The 22,254-nt window shown below is 34.5% G+C and overlaps 1 protein-coding gene across 2 annotated transcripts in view; it reads left to right on the top strand.

The window, feature by feature from the left end:
- Window positions 1-22,254, top strand: part of LOC111423796 (putative Hedgehog signaling attenuator pxb) — a 159,884-nt gene that overhangs the window by 110,485 nt on the left and 27,145 nt on the right. Inside the window, exons 1-2 of one of the 2 annotated variants that reach the window (XM_023057151.2) lie at window positions 9,949-10,334; window positions 14,395-14,662. In XM_023057151.2, coding sequence (XP_022912919.1) covers window positions 14,435-14,662 — 228 coding nt within the window. In that variant the 5' untranslated portion in view covers window positions 9,949-10,334; window positions 14,395-14,434. Of the gene's footprint in view, window positions 1-9,948; window positions 10,335-14,394; window positions 14,663-22,254 lie in introns of those variants that run through there. The other variant, XM_023057153.2, reaches the window with a different exon arrangement.

The raw sequence follows: 22,254 nt of genomic DNA, 5'->3' as shown, positions 1-22,254 counted from the left end.
CAAAAATTAAACCACCAATGAACAAATCTATCAGTATTTAAAAGCAACGTTTCCAGAGAAGATTGCAGACATGCAATTTGTTTTTCAATTAGGGCATTATACAACAAACTAGTTAGCTAAGGTCTGAGAATACATTGAGTAAAGTTTTGAAAGTAAACACTTTACTGCAGCAGCTTCTCTGAATGTTGTGAAAGACTTAACATGATTTAGATAGAGGGTTTAAAATACAAATTTCTCTATCTTGGCCTATATGAGATTAGAATGAATGAATCTATCTTAAGAAGAGAAGTATTTCTAATGGTTTGCATTTATACCGTATGCATTATACTGCAGGAATAAACTGAAAAACATCACGAACCACTACGCGTGTTTATAACGGTTTAATAAAATTTTTCATAAAGACTAGCAGAGTCACATGAAACGAATAACAAAATAAACATCATTAAAGCCGTACCAACAAAATACCACAGATTCCAACGTGTTGTACATCCAGAAAACTTTATAAACGCCTAAAATAATAAATTACAAAGAATACTTTAATAAAGATTAGTACAAATCCAAAAATCCCACTATCACCATTTGAAAACGATGGAATATAATGGATAAACGTTGTATGAAATTTAATACCTTTTAACAAATCTACAAATTCTATTTAATCAAGGATTTATTTAAAGATACAATGAAAAATAACATTATTTATTTAAGCTGTTATCACGACACGACTACAAAATGGTTATTTACCACCAAAAAGAGAAATTATGTATGTCAAAAAGCGAACTTTGGAGCCAAGCGATGAACAGTTTTATATAATTTATTTTAGTTTCCTTTGATAACGAAATTTATACGTGCTAGATAAGTAAAGCTATTTTTTCATCTTAATCAATTTAAAGTTTTTATTAACGATTATATTTTATACATTTTATGGTCCAGCTCGAAAATGGCTTTGTTTTAAATTGCTTTGAGAACTCAAATAAATCCTATTATAAACCAAACATTCCGCAAAGGGAATAATGAAAACCTTTACATGCTTCGCCACATAAATTCGATACAAAATAAAGCTATTATCCCTACCTGTTAACACTACATTCCATTTTCACAGCGTTATTGGTTTTCCAGATAAGTTACATTTTCAAGCTTTATTTCTCTATAGCTAAAATGTTGTCACAAATCATTGAATGCTTAAACGAATATTTACTTTCTCTTTTGTAAATACATAAAATGTTTTGTAAACACTGACTCACTTCCTTTCTTCCTTAATTACCTTTGTCCGTTGAAGAGGTAATTAAGAAATGTTATTTTACGGAGCTTAACTAAAACTAGTTAATTTTTTGCAACGACTAAATTAACATTTTTTAACATGGGTGTTAGAAATGGACTATCTAACTGTTTTCTATATAAGAGGTATTGACAGTGCCAAATTGGTTGTAAACGGTTGACTATTAACGCGCCGTTTGAGCCGTCAAAAACGAATAAAAACCGCTTCGGGTCCCAGACGTGTAAATGACTTCGCACCGTTGGGTTCCATCTCAATTTGCCGCCGCAGGTAAAAAATTCTTTACCCCCTATCGTCGAGAGGGTTGCATACGCAACGGGACCCTTTTCCAAAAAATTCATTCGAATCGACGCCCCACGAGACAAATTTATATGTCATAATTTTCCATCTTTAAACGAGAATATAAAAACGACTTAATATCATGGTATACATATCCCTTAAATATTTTAATCGGGATGTCGTAAATTACAATAGTCACTTTGTACTTTTCAGATTTAAAATTATAATTCAAAAGGAAATTATATAAACTTTTATTTTATGAATATATTTTCTGACGTCTTAGTACCTGCATACTTCCTAACTATTTATGACTACTTTCTTGAATATAGATGGTAGATAAAGATGGTACGTTCCTTTTAATATGTAAAACATAGGTGTTTAACACGCCACGCATAATTACGTGAGGATGCAATTAAGTGAGTTTAAAACTTGATAATTGTTTTAGTAGAAGGTTTTATGATTACTACAAAACGTGGGTTAAATAAATATTAAACGTACAATACAATAAAGAAAAATTCTTTGAACAAAAAAAGAATCAATTTAGATTAGTAACAAGGTAAACAAGAAGTTCTTTTATACAACTATGTGGTTTTCGTAGAAACAAGATCGTTTTAGTAGGCGAGTAACGACGAGCTTTTTATTGCTGCCTTTCTCTTCCCGTATAGTTCGAAACGGGATCAGGTAAAAGAACGTTCACGGTTGATCCCTTAAAGTTTCCGTCGAGCAAACAACAACAACGGGGAAACTCATTACGTTAATGGTTAATTCTGTTGTTTGGAAAGTTTGTTGTCCGAACAGCGCGGGGGGTGTTTTTTCTTAACAAAATCCCTGCGACATAAATCACGCGCTAGTTCGTCTACCCTGGAAACTCAACCGCCAAGAAATAGCGGTCAAGAGCACTTCCGTTCAGACTTTACCAATCGATCTTCGAAACTTTTTCAACAACAGAGACGACGAAAGACCCGTAGGCGAAATATGCAGCGGACACGAACGTCACTCTTCGTTAATACCGGCTTTAACGATGACACCCGGGGCGCTATATCGTTAGTTTTGAGGACATCGTATGACGCATATCCTAATTAGTTTTTCAACAAGACGAGCTATGTACTTGGAAAATACACTTTTCAAACGATAATTGAAACGGTAACCGTAGGTCGTTTGCGGTTTGACGTATTGGTCATAAACGAGGTCGCTTCCTCATTCGGGTTCCGTTAGGATTGGTTTGGGATTGTGCGGTTAAAACAATAAAATATTAACAATTGACTGTGGAATTTTCAAACCACAAAATAAAGATGTAAGTATGTTTTTATTAATATAAGTACCTATAATAAGAATTTTACATCCTTTATTCAATTTCCTTCTTTTTAAAGTAATTAGTTACCGTCTCCACAGAGGCGCTCTAAAATATTATAAAAACTTCATAATTTCAAGATGCTTAACTCTGACAAAATAAGAAACAAAGTGCTAAAAATATCCAGTTTTTTTTTGTGTACTATGTTTTTATTTGTATAAATTTAAAGTCACCGATGTAGAGTGGTGGTTACAGAATCACGATATACAAAAAGCTTATAACATACTATTATAATAATACCATAGTCAAGAGATTATTAGGTTATCTATTATTATCTTTTTCCAGAATAAAAATGTGTAATTACATTGACTAAACTCCAGATATGAAGAAAAGTTTGGAATTAATCTGGCCAAACTCTAAATGTTACGAAAAAGTGCATTGAAAAACTCTAAACTCAAAAACATATCCAGAATGACACTGATCAAATTTTAAATTGCATGAACAGTTTGGAATTACACCTCTAAATTTCAAGAAAAAGTTTGGGCATGCATTGAAGAACTCTATATGTATTCCAAAACTATGTCCAGAATTACACTGATCAAACTTTAAATTGCAAGAAAAAGTGTGTAATTACAGTAATCAAACTATAAGTTTGAAGAAACAGTGTGGAATTACACTGGCCACACTTTAACTTGCAAGAAAAACTCCAGAATAGAGTAGATACGAGAGTTTTGACTTTGCTACTATCTTAGAGGATAGTTTACAGAATCACGAAATACAAGAAGATTCGTACCATTCGTCTGATGAGAAACTGCTTTAAAAAGTGTCTTCGTTCAATAACACTGTTAGAAAGATGAACCTTCTTCGTGAAGCTTAACATATTTGGCAATCAACAATAGTGTTATTTGAAGTCATTTTTGTTTATTATTATAATAAACAGAACTTCCCCATACATATTTTTGTTTTTAATTAACTTCCCCCTATATAAACCATTTTCATTAACAGAACTAGAAACCAAATCGACATTCAATCAGAGTTTGTCAACGAGATTGGGTTCCTGCGTCGATTAACTTTACACAGCACACCGCATCGTTTCGACACGCATCGACGATCGTGCCAATAGAATTTAAATTCAAATAGACGTCGACAGACGCAACAGAATCGACAGACTGGTTCGCGGCGCAGTAGCGGGTACTTGGATTTGTTGCGAATGGATTTATCCGTCGAGTGACCGCGTCTCGATGACAACGACAATCGCATAGTACCAGAGGCTGCGGTCCGGCGGCGATTCGCTGTCTAAACAACTCGTTTAATCAACATCAAAGCAGGTGGTTTCGGGGGGGACTCGTGGGGATGTCGGGCGTCGCCCTACGCTTCCTGGTTGACTGCGAAGCCGCCGCCGAATTGGACGCGTCAATCAGACCGTGCACCACGCGCAGTTAGAATTCGATTACCAAAATTCGATAACCCTGGTGTAATGGCTGTCCGTGATTAATATGTCCGGTCGGATTATCGTTCCCGATCTCTGTCAGACGTGGGAGTTGCTGATGGATGTGGTCCCGGATGTGATTACGGACAGAATTAAAGAATAAAAAAAATTGGAATGTGACGAATTTATTGAAATATTGATATTTTATTATTAAAAAGAGGAGAAACTCAAAGAAAAAAGCTAAATATTATGTATGAGTGTCTACAAGAAAACCCAATCTGTTCATTGTAGTATATGCAGAAGCCAAGAGATTATTTGGTTATCGCATTACACTGGCCAAATTATTCTCCAACAGAATATGCAGGATTACACTAATTACTTTAAATTGTTAGGAAAGCTGTTAGGAAAGTTTGCAATCAAAATAGCCAAACTGTATAAATGTCGAGAAAAAGTCTGGAAGTGCATTGAAAAACTCTAAACTCAAAAAAATATCTACTGATCAAATTTTAAATTGCATGAAACAGTCTGGACTTATACTGGCAAAACTCTAAATTCCAAGAAAAAGTCTGGAAATGCATAGAAGAACTCTATATTCCCAAACGATGTCCAGAATTACACTGATCCAACTTTAAATTACAAGAAAAAGTGTGATCAAACTGCAAATTTGAAGAATTGCACTACCTACACTTTAACTTGTAAAAAAGTCCAGAATTAATCAGATTCTACTAAGAAATCAGTATATCGCAGGTTCTCGACACTTTTTACACTAAAATTTAAAATTTCTACAAAATCATTGAAACTACAATGAACTTATACGAAGAAGATCAAAATGTACTTTTAGTCTTGTATCCACAACAATCATCTGCATGATGTAATTACATAATCTACGTTTGTTGGATTGTCATACCTCCTTCTATTATCTACTTACAACCTAATCTGCATACATTTACAAAGGGTCTTCAAGGTAACCACGCATTAACACAGGTAGGTCTTCGGCATAGACACTGCAAAACCTCTGACTTGAATTAAATTATTGTACGAAATTTTATTTTATTTTTGTCTAATGTAATCCATAGCTATCGTATCCATAATATATCATCTTTGACAGCGTGGCATCATTAAGTTTATTGATTAATAAATTATATATTGTTCTTGGCATAAATCTGAGTAATGCAATATATACAAATACAAAGAATACAATAATGTTGTATGATCTATTACTTCTGCATTTCGTCGTTTTTAATTAAACTGGGGTTGTGTGATAGTATGAAACTCACTTTTTGTACAAGAAACTCTTCCAAGTAGCTATTAAGAAGTTTCTGCACAAAAATTTAGAAATCATGTATATTGAATATCTGCTTATTTTATCTATTAATATATCATATTTTTTTAGCATTGAAGAAACTTACACCACTTCATCATAGAAGTCATGATGTCGGGTTATATGATGTGGCTAAACGTTAACTTAGTATTTAAAATTTTGATTTTTTCGTTGATACAATCACTACGGATGAAAAGACTTTACGAAATTGATCGCAAATTTAATAAAAAAGCATGGCTGGTAATATGCCTGAAATTTCTATACGTAGAACAACCATTCGGAAATTCTGATACATCTAAGCACAGTGCAATATAAACAGGGCAATGGTCCGATACATCATGGAAATCGATTACAATAGATTGCTTCACTGATGCATATATTACGGCAATAATGTAATCAATTAAGTTGGAAGAAATAAATGTAACATGACTGGCAGAAGTGACAGCTTGCTGTAAACTAAATTAATCAATGATGGGAGCATATCTGTATCTGTGAAAGTGATTGATATCAAAACTAACAAAATAATAATTATTAATATGAAAATGAAAGTTATATAAAATTAATATAGAGAAAAAAACGAAATCAGCAACAATGGGGTCATCACCCTCAATCAAATTGGTAACATTTTCAAATCCTAAAATTGTTTAATTTTTGCAATAATTAATATTAAAATTCAAAATCCCCTCTATAAAAGCTTTGATGACGTTTACGAAGTTTTCGCGTAAGATCAAGAAGATGCAAACGTGTATCGTTCGGATCTCTTCTTCTACCGCATAAGATTCGCGTGGCATCTCGCTCATGCACCTTTTATTGATTTTTATTTCAACCAACCGCGTGCGAAACGACGGTGACATCTCCAAAGTTTTTTCAAATTTTCTTTTGGAAAAACTCAAGCCGAGTTTGATAAATAAAAAATTATAGAAGTCTTCAATTTTGCTAAATTATCGAATAAGCCAATAAAAAAAAATGTAACGGCCGCATTTGGTGTGTCCAACAAGTTCCTGCTCCAACCACATCGATGTCTTGTTTATGGAATAACACACACTTTTTTATAAGAGATTCGAGGGTAAAAACAATAACAATTTCTTAATAAATTAATAAAGATCAATAATTCTGGGAATTATTAGTACGAAGGCTTTCACGGCCGGTGTTAATTAAACTAAAACTAGAAGTAACAGTAGCGCTATCACTAGTACTAACACTAAACCTACAACTACAATCTTTCGGGTGAAGCCGTGCTTTTTTTGAAAAAACGTTTAACGTTTCGGATGCCATGTTGCAACTTTCTTCAGAAACAAGTTCGAAGACTCACTTCTTCTTAGTATATAGATAGCAACTATGTATAATTATAAGTTTTATATTTCAATAAAATTACGGAAAGGTTCAATAATAACTAGTGTTACAAGTAAAGTGTCATATTTCAAATGTGTTTAATTGTAAATTTGTGACTAACTCAAACAATATTGTATTTATTACACAGCTCTACAACAAAAAAAATTTTTTTTGTTGCCAGGTATATGTTTGCAAATTTTTATGTTTTGAAGTGCCCAGATTACAAATATATTCATGAAAGTACTGAATGTGCTCTTGTTTTTTATGATTTTTACATATCTTATATTTTGAACAATTATCGGCTTGTTAGTAATAAAATTTATTTTCCTTTGATTAGGTTTCTGCGCAAGTTTTTCGCACATACAAACATCACGTGATCCCCACTCTCAGACCCCTTGCTCCGCAGAACAGCTGAGATCACAGTTATTTGACAATATTAAAGTACTTACACGTGAATCTGGATAAGTTGTCATGTGTTAATATTTTGTTTCAATTACTGAATATCCATTCTAATATATTTGTCTTGTCTTTTAAAACATGGGTTCGTCACGAAGAAAGTGTAAATATAGTAGTGATTTGAAATGAAAGAAATATCACAGACTTTGTCGAGGAGACTTATGCTGAATATTTCGGTTTTAAAATGGACAAACTAGATAAATCATGGGTTCCTCGAAAAATTTGTAAGTCCTGTGTTGAATCTTTACGGTTGTGGAAAAAAGGAGACCGTTCTGGATTAGACTTTGGTATTTCTATGATCGAAATCAAACGTGAAGATATCAAGACTTACAGTCTACAAAATGTCATATTGTTCCGGAAAGTAAATCTTGGAAAACTTTTGTGTTGGTAGACGAAAATTTCCTAGGTAACCATAAAGCACCAAATTATGAAGAAATTGTACAAAATATGCTAACAAACTTTCAGACTCTAGGAGCAAATATGAGTTACACTATCTCTGCAATCATCTTGGTAAATTTCCGGATAATTTAGGAAATTATAGTGAGGAACAGGGAAGCGGTTCCACTAGGATGCAAAAGTGATGGAGGAAATGTATTAGGGTCGATGGGATTGTCACATGATGGCAGATTACTGCTGGTCTTTAAAAAAAGATTATCCCCTGAAAAATTATAAAAGAAAAGTTCATAAAAGGTGTTTTATGGAAATATAACATGTTTTCGACATTTTCTTCTCTATTTACCTCGATGTATCCTAATTTTTCAAAACAAAACTGACATTATAAATATATCTGTTATTTTGTTATCGTATGATTTCTATTTAAATCTCACTGACTTTGTATCATTGTTAAGAATTTTTTATAATAATTTAATAACATATTTTTGAATATTACCAATTCTTTTTCTATATTTCTCTGAAATATGTAACGAAATCTGTTAACTTTCGTTTTTAACAGTGTGATGTGTTTGTAGTCGCCTCCAAATACTATATAACATGGACATTACTCACGACGGCTTTGGCTAACTTTCACGAACTTTCCGCGTTAACACACAATCGAGCCCGCCGTGTTTTCCGGTCGTGTTCGCGTCAGCCGACAGCGTAAACCCTTTCCTATATACATATATACCACACTACAAGAGTTAAAGCGGCCGCGGCGATTACGCGGACAAAACGAACACCGCAGGTCAGATCGTGACGACACATAACGCGAAATCGTTACAAATTTTCTCCTCTTTGCCATTCCCGTACAACAGGCGATGACGCGACGCGGGACAAAAGTCGGAACACGTGAACGAGAATCGTAGAGCTTTTGTCCGATCTCGAAGCTTTTGTCGAACCGGACGAGTTGGGACAAAGAGTGGACACGGGAAGGACGTGTTGGGGGTTTTGTACTGAACGGTGTTCGGCAAATTTTAATAATGATCCCTTTGTATTGAATTCAAACGTCGACCATGTTGGTACAACAATGATTTTTTTTGTATCTTTATTTGAACCTTTATGAACTGCTTTTTTATTATCACTTAATATTGTAAAACCTCGATATAACGGTCCTCGTTAGTACGAACTTCGGATATCACGAACAAAATATTCAAGTACTATTATTTATTTAATACATCACAATATTTAAATATAAATGTTAACGCCTACAGATAGAATCAAACTCGGGTTATTCCCCAAGTTGCTCTATTCCACGTTCATAGATAATGTCGGGGTATTCCCCGAGTTGTCTATACGATGTATAAATCATGGACGGTAGTTTTAGTTTTAATTATTATTCAGCGCACTTTAAATTTATAAATTTCTAAGTTAAATGGTTATAGCGTGACTTAAATTCATTATTGTTATTATTATAGATGGGAGAGAAATTGTGTAATAAAATCGTGATATCATAAACTGTTTCGTGATTACCCATAACAAGACCAATTTTCCAAAATGAAATTGGTTACGTAAAATAAAAGAGGTCTCTTTACGTAATAATACTAATAATCCAGTTCGAAATATCAATCCAACCGCAAAAAAAAGAAAGGATATCGAAAGCGAAATGATCCATCACAGTGATCCGACAATCGAAATTTTAATTAGCCCATTCACGTTCTTGACAGCACCAGATAACACACCCCGAAACATCTACAAGTCACAGTTCAAAATATTTTGATAGGTTCCGTACGAGGTCCCATCAGATTACACACAAAAGGACACTATCGAACGGTCATCATCTTTAAAAGCGATCTGACGACGTTCGAAAAATGAAAAAAAAATGATGTAAAACTGGCATAATCGGATCGAACCTTTCGATTTATAGCCCAGTTTGACCCATTCTTATCCGCACATCACAAATAAAAAGTTTTAAAAAAATATATAAAAAGAATCAAAGTATAGGTTCTTCTTATGTGATTAAGGTATACCTGAGAACTCACTTGGACTACTGTAAATTAGGAATTAATGACATTATTATCCCTTCCATTCTCGGTTCGGAGTACTCCAGGCGAGGGCAAAACGTTATTGGTCGGACGGTTGGTAGTGGGGCCACGGAAACGTGCAGCTGCCTTCGTGATGCCGAACCGAGCTTAGTTTCCATTCCGTTTCCATGAATAGACGTCGGTTGTTGACGAGCTTTTTTTAGTTCCTATCACGTAAGCACGAAAGCTCAGTGTGCGGTCGGCACAATAAAACCGGATTATTGCAGTTTTCTGTTTCGTATTCGGTTCCTTGTTTATAAGACCGCTTCCGTCGAGGCTATCAACGCTAATTTAGGATTACTTCCTGCCAAATCCAAGAATATATCTTCCACTGTGTTCTTTTTTTAAATACAATCTTAATTTGTATTTGGTGTTAATTATTTATATTTTTTCTTTATATTATGTTTTGTGTTTCGTGAAGTGTTACATTAAAAGTTTCGAAGATGAACATTTTGTTTTTTGTTGGATTTAATCAACATGAAATTATGATACGCTAAGTAAGTAGATCAATAAAAAAAATATAATAAACCTCTTATAAAAAGTTATGATTGGTAGAACAAAACGACTTCAACAATAGCGCATTAACTCGGTTCGCGAATAAAGTAATAAAGATAAAACTGGTGAAGTATCGCTCCATTCAACGGTCTTGGACCACCCAACTGCACAGGTTCATAATTAAGCCATTACTGGTCTAGCTGAGAGTTATAATTGCAAAAATAAAAGGTTTATGAACCTGTTAACGTTCTCTTCTTAACGACAACTTTTCTTATCTACTCAAAAATTATGAACGAAAAATTAAACACAAATATTTAAATACAAACAAACTCATCATATCATATTATCGTTCATTACTCACTAGAAATACCATGTTAACTCCGTTAAAATATTCTACAACACGATATCTCTTAACTGCACGTGTTGAGACCATCAATCTAATCTTTATGTTCATTTTTATGGCGAGTTATTAACGCAGAAGCTATAAACTATAAACATAAACAGTTCTTAAAGCTCTGTAAGGTTTAATACAAACCGACTAATTATTATGAGATAACCATACGACATCGAAATTTTAATTTTGACGAATCCTCTAAATTTGTTTTGAAGATTATGTTATCAATTAGTGGTAACATGTGATTTCTGACATACCACCAACGTAGCACGAGGATTGTAAATACAAAATGCAAACACGAATAATATTTGTTGAGTTATTTGGGTATTCAAATACAAAATTTAAAACTCCGTCCCGCCTGGACCATCTGAACCAACACGAATAAGGTACCAAAAACGGTAGCTCCATGACAAACACAAAAGATGAAAAGCTTTTGAATAAAAATTGAAATGTGTTCCCTACTTTCAATTGTATTTTAAACTTTTACCAGGTAAGATTTCTCTAGTACTTTAATTTAGACGTTCATTGGAAAATGTGACACAAACATTTATTAATCGATAAGATATCGGTTGAACATAAGATAACTTACTAAGAGTAAAGACGGTTATCATTTTGATGTCAGATTTTTATATTTACTTGCCACATATTTGGATGTTGTAATAGTTCGGTTAATGATTCATTCGTGTGCACAGGAAGCAAATGTAATTTCAACACGAGTTTCTTCATAATCTTTCAGTTTATTGTATAAATGTTTCTTTAAAAATAAACTTACTCTGATTAGTGAAATAAATATTTGCAAATAGAATGGTAAATAGTGAAAATTTTTATTATTACTTAAGAATTAGAAAAACCTGTATTTTTTGTAGATTCAATCAGCTTTAACTTTGCATAAAATTTTATTTCAGTTTGATAACTCAATTAGTTCTTGAGATATGCTTTTTTTCAATTTGAATATGAACACATTCTCTAATATACAGGATTGTGTTCAAAAAAGTATTGGAACCGACTCATGCGGTGTTAAAAAACTATTTTTAATAGATCCAATGATGTTTAAATTTGCTTTAAATTGCATTTTATTTCAGTTTGATATATCATATAGTTCTTAAGATATGCTTTTTTAAATTTGAATATCAACACATTCTCTAATATACAGGATTGTGTTCAAAAAAATGCTGAAGCCGACTAATGCAGTATTAGAAAATTATTTTTGATATATCCAATGATGTTTAAATTTGCTTTAAATTACATTTTAGTTCAGTTTGATATCTCATTTAGTTCTTGAGATATGATTTTTTTTAATTTCGATTTATTGACATAAGATCTAATATGTATACAGGATTGTGTTCAAAGAAATGCTGGAACCGAATCATGCGATGTTAAAAAATTATTTTTGGTAGATCCAATAATGTTTAAATTTGCTTTAAATTGCATTTTATTTCAGTTTGATATCTCATTTAGTTCTTGAGATATGATTCTTTTCAATTTGAATTTATCGATTTAAGCTCTAATATACAGGTTGTGTTTAAAAAAATGCTGAAGCTGACTCATGCGGTATTAGAAAATTATTTTTGGTATATCCAATGATGTTTAAATTTGCTTAAAATTACATTTTAGTTCAGTTTGATATCTCATTTAGTTCTTGAGATATGATTTTTTTTTAAATTTCGATTTATTGACATAAGATCTAATACACAGGATTGTGCTCAAAGAAATGCTGGAACCGAATCATGCGATGTAAAAAAATTATTTTTGGTAGATCCAATAATGTTTAAATTTGCTTTAAATTGTATTTTATTACAGTTTGATATCTCATTTAGTTCTTGAGATATGATTCTTTTCAATTAGAATTTATCGATTTAAGCTCTAATATACAGGTTGTGTTAAAAAAAAATGCTGAAGCCGACTCATACGGTGTTCAAAAATTATTTTTGGTATATTCAATGATGTTTAAATTTGCTGTTAATTGCATTTTATTTCAGTTTGCTATCTCATTTAGTTCTTGAGATATGATTTTTTTAAATTTAAATTTTTTGACACATCCTCTAATATAAAGAATAGTGTTCAAAAAAGTATTGGAACCGATTCATGCGGTGTTAAAAAACAGTTTTTGGTAGATCCAATGATGTTTAAATTGCATTTTATTTTAGTTTGATGTCTCAGGAGATATGAATTTTTTTATTTAAGTTAATGTACAGGTTGTGTTCAAAAATACTAGTATTAAAAAAAAAGTTGTTAAAAAAATTATTTTATTTTAGTTTGATATCTCATGTCAAATGTTGAGATATGTACTTTTTATATTTGATGAACAGGAAACAAAAAAATTCTCTAATAAATAAATTTTAAATATTGTTCCAATTAGTGACTAAAATATTGACTTGCAAGTTAGTAATTACTTGGTATATTAAATTATTCAAGTATATAACTGAAAATCCATTAAATTTTTATTTTCTTTTCTCATTTTCTTATTAAATAACTTCCGTTGAATTTGTAACATTTAATCTCATTATTAAAACGCATTTACTTTAGCAAACCGAATTAATTCTCTTCATACTAATCACACCGGTTATCAAAGAAGAAAGCCAAACGAACGTAACGACTTCCTGCTTAACTGTATACCTTATGCATCATATTTTCTGAGTTACAATAAATAACTCTGGTGTCTCTGTAACGACTAACGGATTCTGGTCGTTTTGCCGACCGTAACTAATTAGAAAATAAGACAAAAACATCCCATGGGAGTGCAGAATTCAACCTCTTTTCAGATCATTTATTAAAGTTTAAACTTTTATTTTCGATTATTTACAATCGATTCTAGTTTAGTTCGTTATTATACGCGCAGTTATTTTACAAATGGTCACGTCTAATGGAGCTCAATGTAAATCGCTCGCGGAATCTTAATGATCCGATGGTATATACAGATAAATACTGTAATTGTATAATAACGTGTACGGTCGAACGGCGTAATAACCGATAATTATCCCGGTAAAAACGATATTGCATTTGCCAAGACGTCGGTTCTAAGCTAATTGCTCAGTAGAAGAAGTGCACATGTGTGGTAACGTCAGGTTCCGCTTAATTCTTTCTTATGAACGGTCTAGTACCTGCCTATTTGTTTTAATCATACGTGGCAGAAATTGAATTTCTTCTTACAACAGATAATGTATGGTTGAGCTTTTCACTCTTATATAAATTAGACTTACATTGTTAAAAATTAAAAAGCTTCTGTTTCTTTGAGGTTTAAGTTTTTTTAATTTTATTTTAATCGTAATTGCTAGTAACAGCAGTGTAACATACGGCCGATTTTATTTTTATCCTGCCTTTTGTTTCCCCACGACATTACGGAATTTATACTACCGTCATTTCGATTCTAACCCGTACACAACCTATTTATACCGCGACGCGACGTTACGCGTCGGTTCCAAGTTACAACCGCCCATACCAAAAACCCCATGAAGATTTACAATAATAATCCGAAAGAGCGGCCGTTAAAACCGGCCACTTCGACCGTAATTTACGCCGTACCGGCCGTTAATTGTCCACCTATAAATAACGGGCACGTCTCGCGACTCTAAATCAACCTTTACTTTTCCATTTCAACCTCCCCATTTCGCTGTCTCTCTCTCGGCTAAACTATGTGTAAGTATTTGTATCTTTGTTTTTTTTTGCAGCACCGCCTGTTCTGATCCTCCTCATCGGGCGCGAGGGTCTATGGCCAGACCACCAGACTTCCATCGCACCACTGAGGAGCCAGGCGTCGAAGGCGAAAGCATGTGGTCCATGGACGCCACTGCAGGGGGCGCTGAGTGCGATTGCGCTGGCCCTCCACCTCCCCAGTTTATGCTACCACCACCGCCGCGGCCCCCTTTTCTTCAATCTGCCGACCCCACATATTGTACTGAAGATCCGCTACCAATTGAAACTTGCGATGCATTACCGGTAAGTATTATTAAGCATTCAAAATAAATGAAAAAACAAAAAAAAGTTGTACTGTTAAAATCGAAGAAACTCACGAACCTTAAGCAAGCGAATTCAAATTAGCAGGCAGGCAAGAAACAATTCTCAGAACCAGCGTGTTCCATTAGCCACCGACTGCTAGGGTCGATTGTGCCCAGTGTGAGATAAATCGACCATTAGCCATTACAATTTCTAATGTAGTCATCCCCTGGACGCGGCTGCGACCCATAGATTAATCTTCACGTTAAAATATCCCGTTGGAATACTTTCAGTCTTGAATTTTTGTAATAAATCAGTCCCTGGAGAAGTCGAGCTACCAGCGCCCTCCATGGCTTTAGCTTGTAACTTAAGCGGCAGCCCCCCAGAGGTGACACCCAGACGTGTCCGCGATGATTTATCGGCGTCTTAAGTCGAGTGTACACCTGCGGAGAACGCAAGCGCCATTACATCGCCCTATGGGATACCAACCATGCATCACTTTTCTTATTACATGATCCGCAGATTTCGTAGACCACATGACCGGTTTAAGATCAGGACGAAAAGAGATGACGATATTTTAAGCTTCCGTCACTCCATTTTCTGAACACGACAATTAACACAATAAGAACGTTTGTTGTTTGTTGTTTTCCCCCCTCGACCTCTTGTCGGTGAAGGAGGTCGCTTTGGTGATTTACGACCGGCTCGACTGCGACCCGGTCGCGATAATTAACAGTAATTAACAGATGTTTCTTGAAGCCGCGCAGCCATCGTCACGCTTTTTCTTAAGCGTTCGAAATTAATTACGCCGACAATTATAAATTCCTTGTTTAATTAACGATAGGATAGGTACCCTGACGCCCTCTTCCATCTAGTACATCAATTATTGTGTGAACATTCCCTTTTATTAATATAGCAACAACAATATAAACATATACACAAATTATATACAACTAAATATAGATGCAGTAAAACTTTGTTATATCGGATATAGATGAACTTTGTATATTTTTCATTAAAGTAAAACTAGAACTAACACAAGACCTAGTACTAGAAACGTTCGGGTTTAGCCGTACGTCTCTTAAGACGGCTAAACCCAAATGTTTCTAGTTCTAGGTCTAGTATTAGTTCTAATGCCAGTGTTAGTTCTAGTTTTAGTTGTTATTCAGCGTCAGATTGTTGTATATTTTTCATTGAACTAAAACTAGAACTAACACTAGACCTAGAACTAGAAACGTTCGGGATTAGCTGTGCGTCTGAAGACGTACGGCTCAACCCGCAACTTTCTAGTTCTAGGTCTAGTGTTAGTTCTAGGTTTAGCTGCTATTCAGAGATAGGTTGTTGTATATTCTTATTGACCTAAAAGTGGAACTAACGCTAAACCTACACGGAACTAGAAACATTCGGGTTTAGCCATCTTTTAGTTCTAGGTCTAGTGCTAGTTCTAATGGTAGTGTTAATTTTAGATGCTATTCAGACAGTTTAAAGTGCAAATTAAAAATTTTTTTATATAACGGATACTCGCTTCTCCGTATTAGTCCATTATATTGAGGTATTACTGTATTGATATATTTATTGTAAATTTTTCATTGTTACATAAAAGGCGTTTTACATTATCTAAAATATTTTTTATTGATTTTATCTATTCCGTGTATAAATAAGATTAAAAATTTCCTTCTTCGTGCTTTATTTTTTGTTCCCAATCCTCAGTTCCATTAACGAGAACGAAAATAGAACAGGTCGAGATTCGGTTTATCGGAAAAATCTCATCTGCAGTCAAGCCGCGTGCGGTGTTGGTCGAAAATATTTTCCAGCCTCTGCAATATTTCACGTAGCCAGAAATACACTAGTACTCGCGCCACCGAGGGAGCTCTTACGGTCTATGTGTGTACGTGTGAGTGTGTGAAAGCGATGGGATTGCCGCAAATATTTGCGGGTGTCCATAGCTCTTACTGCAATGCACCACGGTTTTTGCTTTTCCACTTCTTGTTCTAACATTGAAATACAGATTTTCCGGTTGAGTTTCCTGTTTAAATTGTAATTGTAGTAATTTCAACGGAAATGTCATAAAGAACTTTTTTGTTTATTGTTTTTTCTACGACTGTCCAACTCTCCATGCCCAACAATAAAACTCACAAAGTTGTCAACAGGGTCAAATTGTAAAGTTCTTTTATAGTTTAGAGAGACATTCATCTTTTCTAAGATGTTGCTATAAAAACAGAAAGAACACATGTTGCCATTGGCAACGGCACTAACAGCTTTACCAGACGTCAGCTTTAAAGCGAGAACGAACAGTGGCCTGTTCGATTTTAAGTGGAAATCGAAAGACAAATGCCTACCATCCCAAACAAATGACGAGCACTTATACGGGCCATAAATCCCTTGCAGCCTTTTGACACAAGGTCGCTAAGCGTCTTCGGTAAAGTCATTACGGTCTCATTTGTTCTACGGGGTGAGAGAGATAGACTGTATCAGTGAAGGGCCATTTCGTTGAAGAGTCACCGGAAGAAGGCCGCGTCGGTTCGTAAAACACAACTTTCGAGGTTCGTGAAAATTTTCCCTTTTTTTTTTTCTTTCGCGGCGATCGTAAAACGGATTGCTTAAGCTCTTTGGAAGGTCACGGTAGTTAAAAGGGGTTGTTTAGTAAACATTCGCTAAAAGGCGAACATAAAATATAATTCTCCGCCATAGTCGGGACGTGATTCGACAAATCAAATTATGCCATTGTTTTCGGTAGAGAAAAAAAGGTCAGTTAATTCGTCGATTTATGCGTCTAGACCCCACGACCACCCAACAGTTCCCGACACAAATTTCCACGACGAACAAACGGACTTTGAGAGAGAAGAGAGAGAAAAAGACTTCGAATTTAATTAAATAAACCGTTAATTAGTCACGGACCGTTTGACGCGCCGCGCAGAGTAATGAACCCAAAGTTTTTGACATTCTGCCAACTACCTACGGTGTAAATCATATTAGGGAGGCTGATATTTAATTAGTCAGCTTTTTTTTTTAATCCCAACCCTAAGCATCAATTAATTGCAGTATGTTTTAATTAGTATCACTAGAATAATAAGAAATAAAAGAATCCAAAATTTAATTTAAAATATGTCAACTTGGTCGTTGATAAGAATGTATTGGCACAAGTTCAAGGAAGTTACGAAGTAAAAGAAATCCTTCTCAATTCTGAATTAATCCCCGAGAATAAATAATGCAGGATCATAACGTAGTTGTGTAACACTTCCAAGACGCCAAGTTTTAGTTATATTATGACAAAACCATCGAGAATGATGTGCACAAAAACAAAATAAATCCTAAAATAATATCAGCTAATCCAAAAATATCAGAAGAAGAATATGACGAATACTTAACTCATCCAATTCGTACCATAAAATCGCAAAATGTTAGCCCAATTTAAAATTTTCTCTCGGAAAAACGTGTAGAAATTTAGTAATAAAGTTTTTTGCGCTTGTAGAAGAGTAATTAAGTTTTATTTTGGCAAAGATCAAGCTTTAATTTCGTGAAAATTTCAAATTTCTTCGGTGTTTTTGGTTCATGAGGTCTATATCGTTTTCTGGGTATGAGTGGTGCATTGTATGAGTTGGTGCACAATCGAGTTGTGCAAAACCACGAGAATGGCAACACTTCTGGACATAGGCCTCCTCAAGGCATCTTCAATCCTCCCTGTTCTGAGCCATTGCAATTGAGTTTGTTGCTATTCTTTTGAGATCATCTGTCCATCGAGTCGGTGTCGCTATTCTAGGATTCTCTTCGTCCATCCCTCAGTCTAGCTACGTGTCCGGCCCATCTCCAGTTTAGCCACTGCGTTGTGTCACTTGTAGTTTTCTTACAGAGGTCGTCGGAAGAGATAGTGTTTCAGCCCCGTATGTTAAGACTGTGTGCGCTACATTGGTAGAAAGCTTCCAGTTTAATGTTTAGGGGGACTGCCATAAGAATCATAAAAATCTCAAGTTTCTTCTTATTAGAATCAAAATATTGCTGATGTATCAGTGCAGATTGTTTCCTATTTTGACTAATATGGTGTCAAAATTCTTGTATCTGATTATAGATGCAATCTATAATTTTGATATATTGTGGTTACAAATGCAGATATCTATAATGCTAATGTTTTTCTTTTCTTTATCTTCACTTCTTTAAATCCACCACTTTCATCATCACTTCAGATTATATAGACACCATTCAGACATCTTTCTTTTATGTTAAACATTTTTTATGTCATGATAGAAGAAGTCTTCTACAACTTCATTCTTACGATGGAATAATTTCTTATCAATTTATTGCAAAATTTCAACTCATTACTCCATGCTTAAATTTATCTAACTATCCATCACACTGTACGAGTGGACACTAATTTGAGAAATTAAAAATATAAACATGAACTCTTATGGCAAATGTAGGCATCTAGGGATTTACATTTTTTTTTTCCAATAAAAAAGAGAAAAAAACATTGAACTCAATTTGAGCATAACAGTTCGGCGAAAGTGAATAATAAATTGGCCGAGCCGAGGTTATGGTGTCATATGTTAATTAAGTTAACCTAAATAACAACGTTAAGAGTGCAAAATAAAAGTGAAACCAGTTAACTTATTATGATTATTATATATTAGGAAAATAAATTTTGTGGGTTTATCACCTTATGAGATTTGTGCAATGCAGAAATTCTAGATCTTGTAGATGCGTCCAATAATATATTATCTGCTTTCCCATTATAAAATAATAGATAAAATTAGTTTGTTGTTTATGGTAGCACATTAACAGTCCCAGGTAAAATGGTATTGTGAGAAAATACATATCTACACAATATATCGAGGACACCGTACCTATGCAGTGCGTTTTGGAATACATTGCAATTGCAAATGCCTAAATTCAATAATAAATCTTGATACAAAACATTTAACACCCATTAAATTTAAATTAATAGGAACGTTCACGTCCATCTTAATCTATCTCTCTCTTTCTCTTTAAACCTTTTGATAAATATTATTTATAGCATTACAGCACCGACCGCGTACACCAAATGCTACCAGAAGTACACCGACGTTAATTGAGTAATAACGATTCTATTTATAAAGGTCGGCTGGAGTAATATTTATGGGCGACAGTGGCGTACGTCGGACGGTGTGTGTGTCGAAGCGGGCGCGATCACCATCTGGCCGCCGTACAGCGAATTATTAACACGGCCAACCGCATGCAATTTTTAATGCGGCCTCTTTAACGGTCGGTTTCCGTCCGGTGGGCGTTGAATGGGGACACGATCAGCTCGTGAATACTGCATTTCGGGGAAATATCGGATCCGGCCATAGTTTTCTAATAGGGGATTTATTTTATGGGTTAAAACAGACCATTAAAAATTGTGGAAATCATAAAGAATATTTATGGAAGGGATAATGTAATTTAACACCTCGATATGTTCGTGAAGTGAAAATAACGATCCGGGGAGCAAGCAGGACCTGATGGTAATCGTCCCATTGTACTATACAGGTCACGTTGAGGGTCACAGACGCTTAAGCCCAGTCCGGTCCTGTCCAGCAAATTAACGATTATGTTAACAGTGGACAAACAGCGTTGTAATTATGGATAGTAGCTGTTCGGGTGTGTGTATTCGGGCGCCTATAGTGGCCTATTTTAACAGTATTGTTGGCAACCACGAACAATAATAACCCTATAAAAGATGGAAAGTTTTTTTGTTTATTGGAAGATTTTTTTTCTTCTTAAAGACAGATATTTCTTATTAGGGTATAAATCAGTGTGGGTTCAACATTGAAGAGGGTGTAGTGGCCATATCTTTCGCCCCATTTGGAACGGCGAATGTATACTGTTATTTTTTGTGTGGCGTTTCCCCTCTGAGGACTTAGTTAACCGAGCCATTTAACAGACCGCGGTTTAAATGTTCCGTGTAAAGATAACTGCGCGTTGACTTTGCATTGTGCCGATTTTTTTCTAATACTACATTCACCGTAGTGTGATAAATTTCTTCTTTATAACATAATAGCCTTTTTTCAATTTAAAGTTGATTATTTAAATCAATGGTTTGTAAACTATAGCATCATAAATCAAGACACGTTATTAAATTTTTTTTTGCTAAGATCATGTTCCAACTGACTTTCGTGTATAGAAATTGTATGGTTGAATATTGTGGGTCCTAAGGCTGAGCACCTGTCTGCTTCGCTCAACGGTCTTAATTATGACATTATATTAATAACATGTCTTTACCGCGTCTGACCGAAGGACGGCAGCCAAAGTCTTTCCACGGAGATTTTCTCTTCACAGTCCGCCACCAATTAGTAAGACGACTGGCCATAAAGGCACGTATTAACATATTTTACGGCGGATTTCATATATTATGCGCGACGTCTGCGTCTAAATTAAGCGTTGAAAATTAAAGCGATAAGCAGTTTTCAGAGATGCTGACTCCGATATGATACTTGCATCAACTGAATTTTATGCAAAATTGCTTTATCCCAACCCAACAACTCCAAGATTGTTTTTTTTAAGAAACTAAAGAATCCCAGTATATTTTTTAAAGCTTCTTAAACGTTTTATACTTAAAGGGGTGTCGCTTACTTGACGAAAAAAGCTTTCGTATGCAAATTCCTTGTCGCGCGTAGTAGCGTAGGCGGCATCTGTTCAACCGATATTAAAATTAAAGATGTTTTTCTCGCAACCGTCGAGATTGCCGGATTCTTTTACGATGTTGCAGCCGGTATTTTAATTGAAATTCCTCGGCAGTTTTTCTTACATTTTTCTCCGAAAGGGGTCGATTTGCTTTTATGTGGAAAACGCGTTCGATCACGCGCCCACCCTTTGATAAGGTCCCATTGCGACTGTTCCGCCCTTCCTTCACTTCCAAAAGAGACCACCTGCTGTGAACTAAAAGCTACCGACGATGAAAAATGAGCGTAAAAGATCAACAAGGTACATAGAGGGTGACTACAATATTTCAACAGTTCCCGAAATCTGGCTTTCCATATACATTATATTTTTCGACGTAGGGGATGTTTTTCTTCTTTGGACTATAAAAAAAATAACCTTAAGTAAAAACAGCTACAATAAAGAATTTTTCATGTTTTTACTTTATACATACATATATAGAATTATGCTATAATTTTCTTGTACTTTTCTAATTATAATAAGAATGTGTAAAAATGTTGGATCCAATTTGATTTTCGCCAGTTTTATTGATAGCAGCAAAAGTCGTCAAAAGGTGCTTAAAACAAAAAAAAGCTTGGTTAAGGAAATGCTCTAAATAAGTTAAAGAAAGAGGATGGAAACGGAATTTTATGACAAACAGAATAGTGTGTAATAAGTTAGGAAGGAGACTTACTAAATTATTAAGCAAGAGTAATCAAATAAGTTGGAGCAGAGTTGGGGACATACTGCTTGGGCAACACCAGTGGAAAGATACTTGAAATATCCTTAGGGAAATACTTTAAAAGGAAGTGAATGCTTTATGGATTCAAGTTACATGCGGCAATCCTAAAAAGTCTGTTTTATGAGATAACCTTTAAGAATAGGCCTTAGAGGTTGGAGTAAACTTGATAGTATGTACAAACGAATATAAGATAAAGAATGAAGGGTAA

Source organism: Onthophagus taurus, chromosome 7 (genome assembly GCF_036711975.1).
Source record: "Onthophagus taurus isolate NC chromosome 7, IU_Otau_3.0, whole genome shotgun sequence".
NCBI classification, from domain to species: Eukaryota; Metazoa; Arthropoda; class Insecta; order Coleoptera; family Scarabaeidae; genus Onthophagus; species Onthophagus taurus.
Note: the sequence above shows the minus strand (reverse complement) of the source record. Positions and strands in the feature narration are given on the sequence as shown.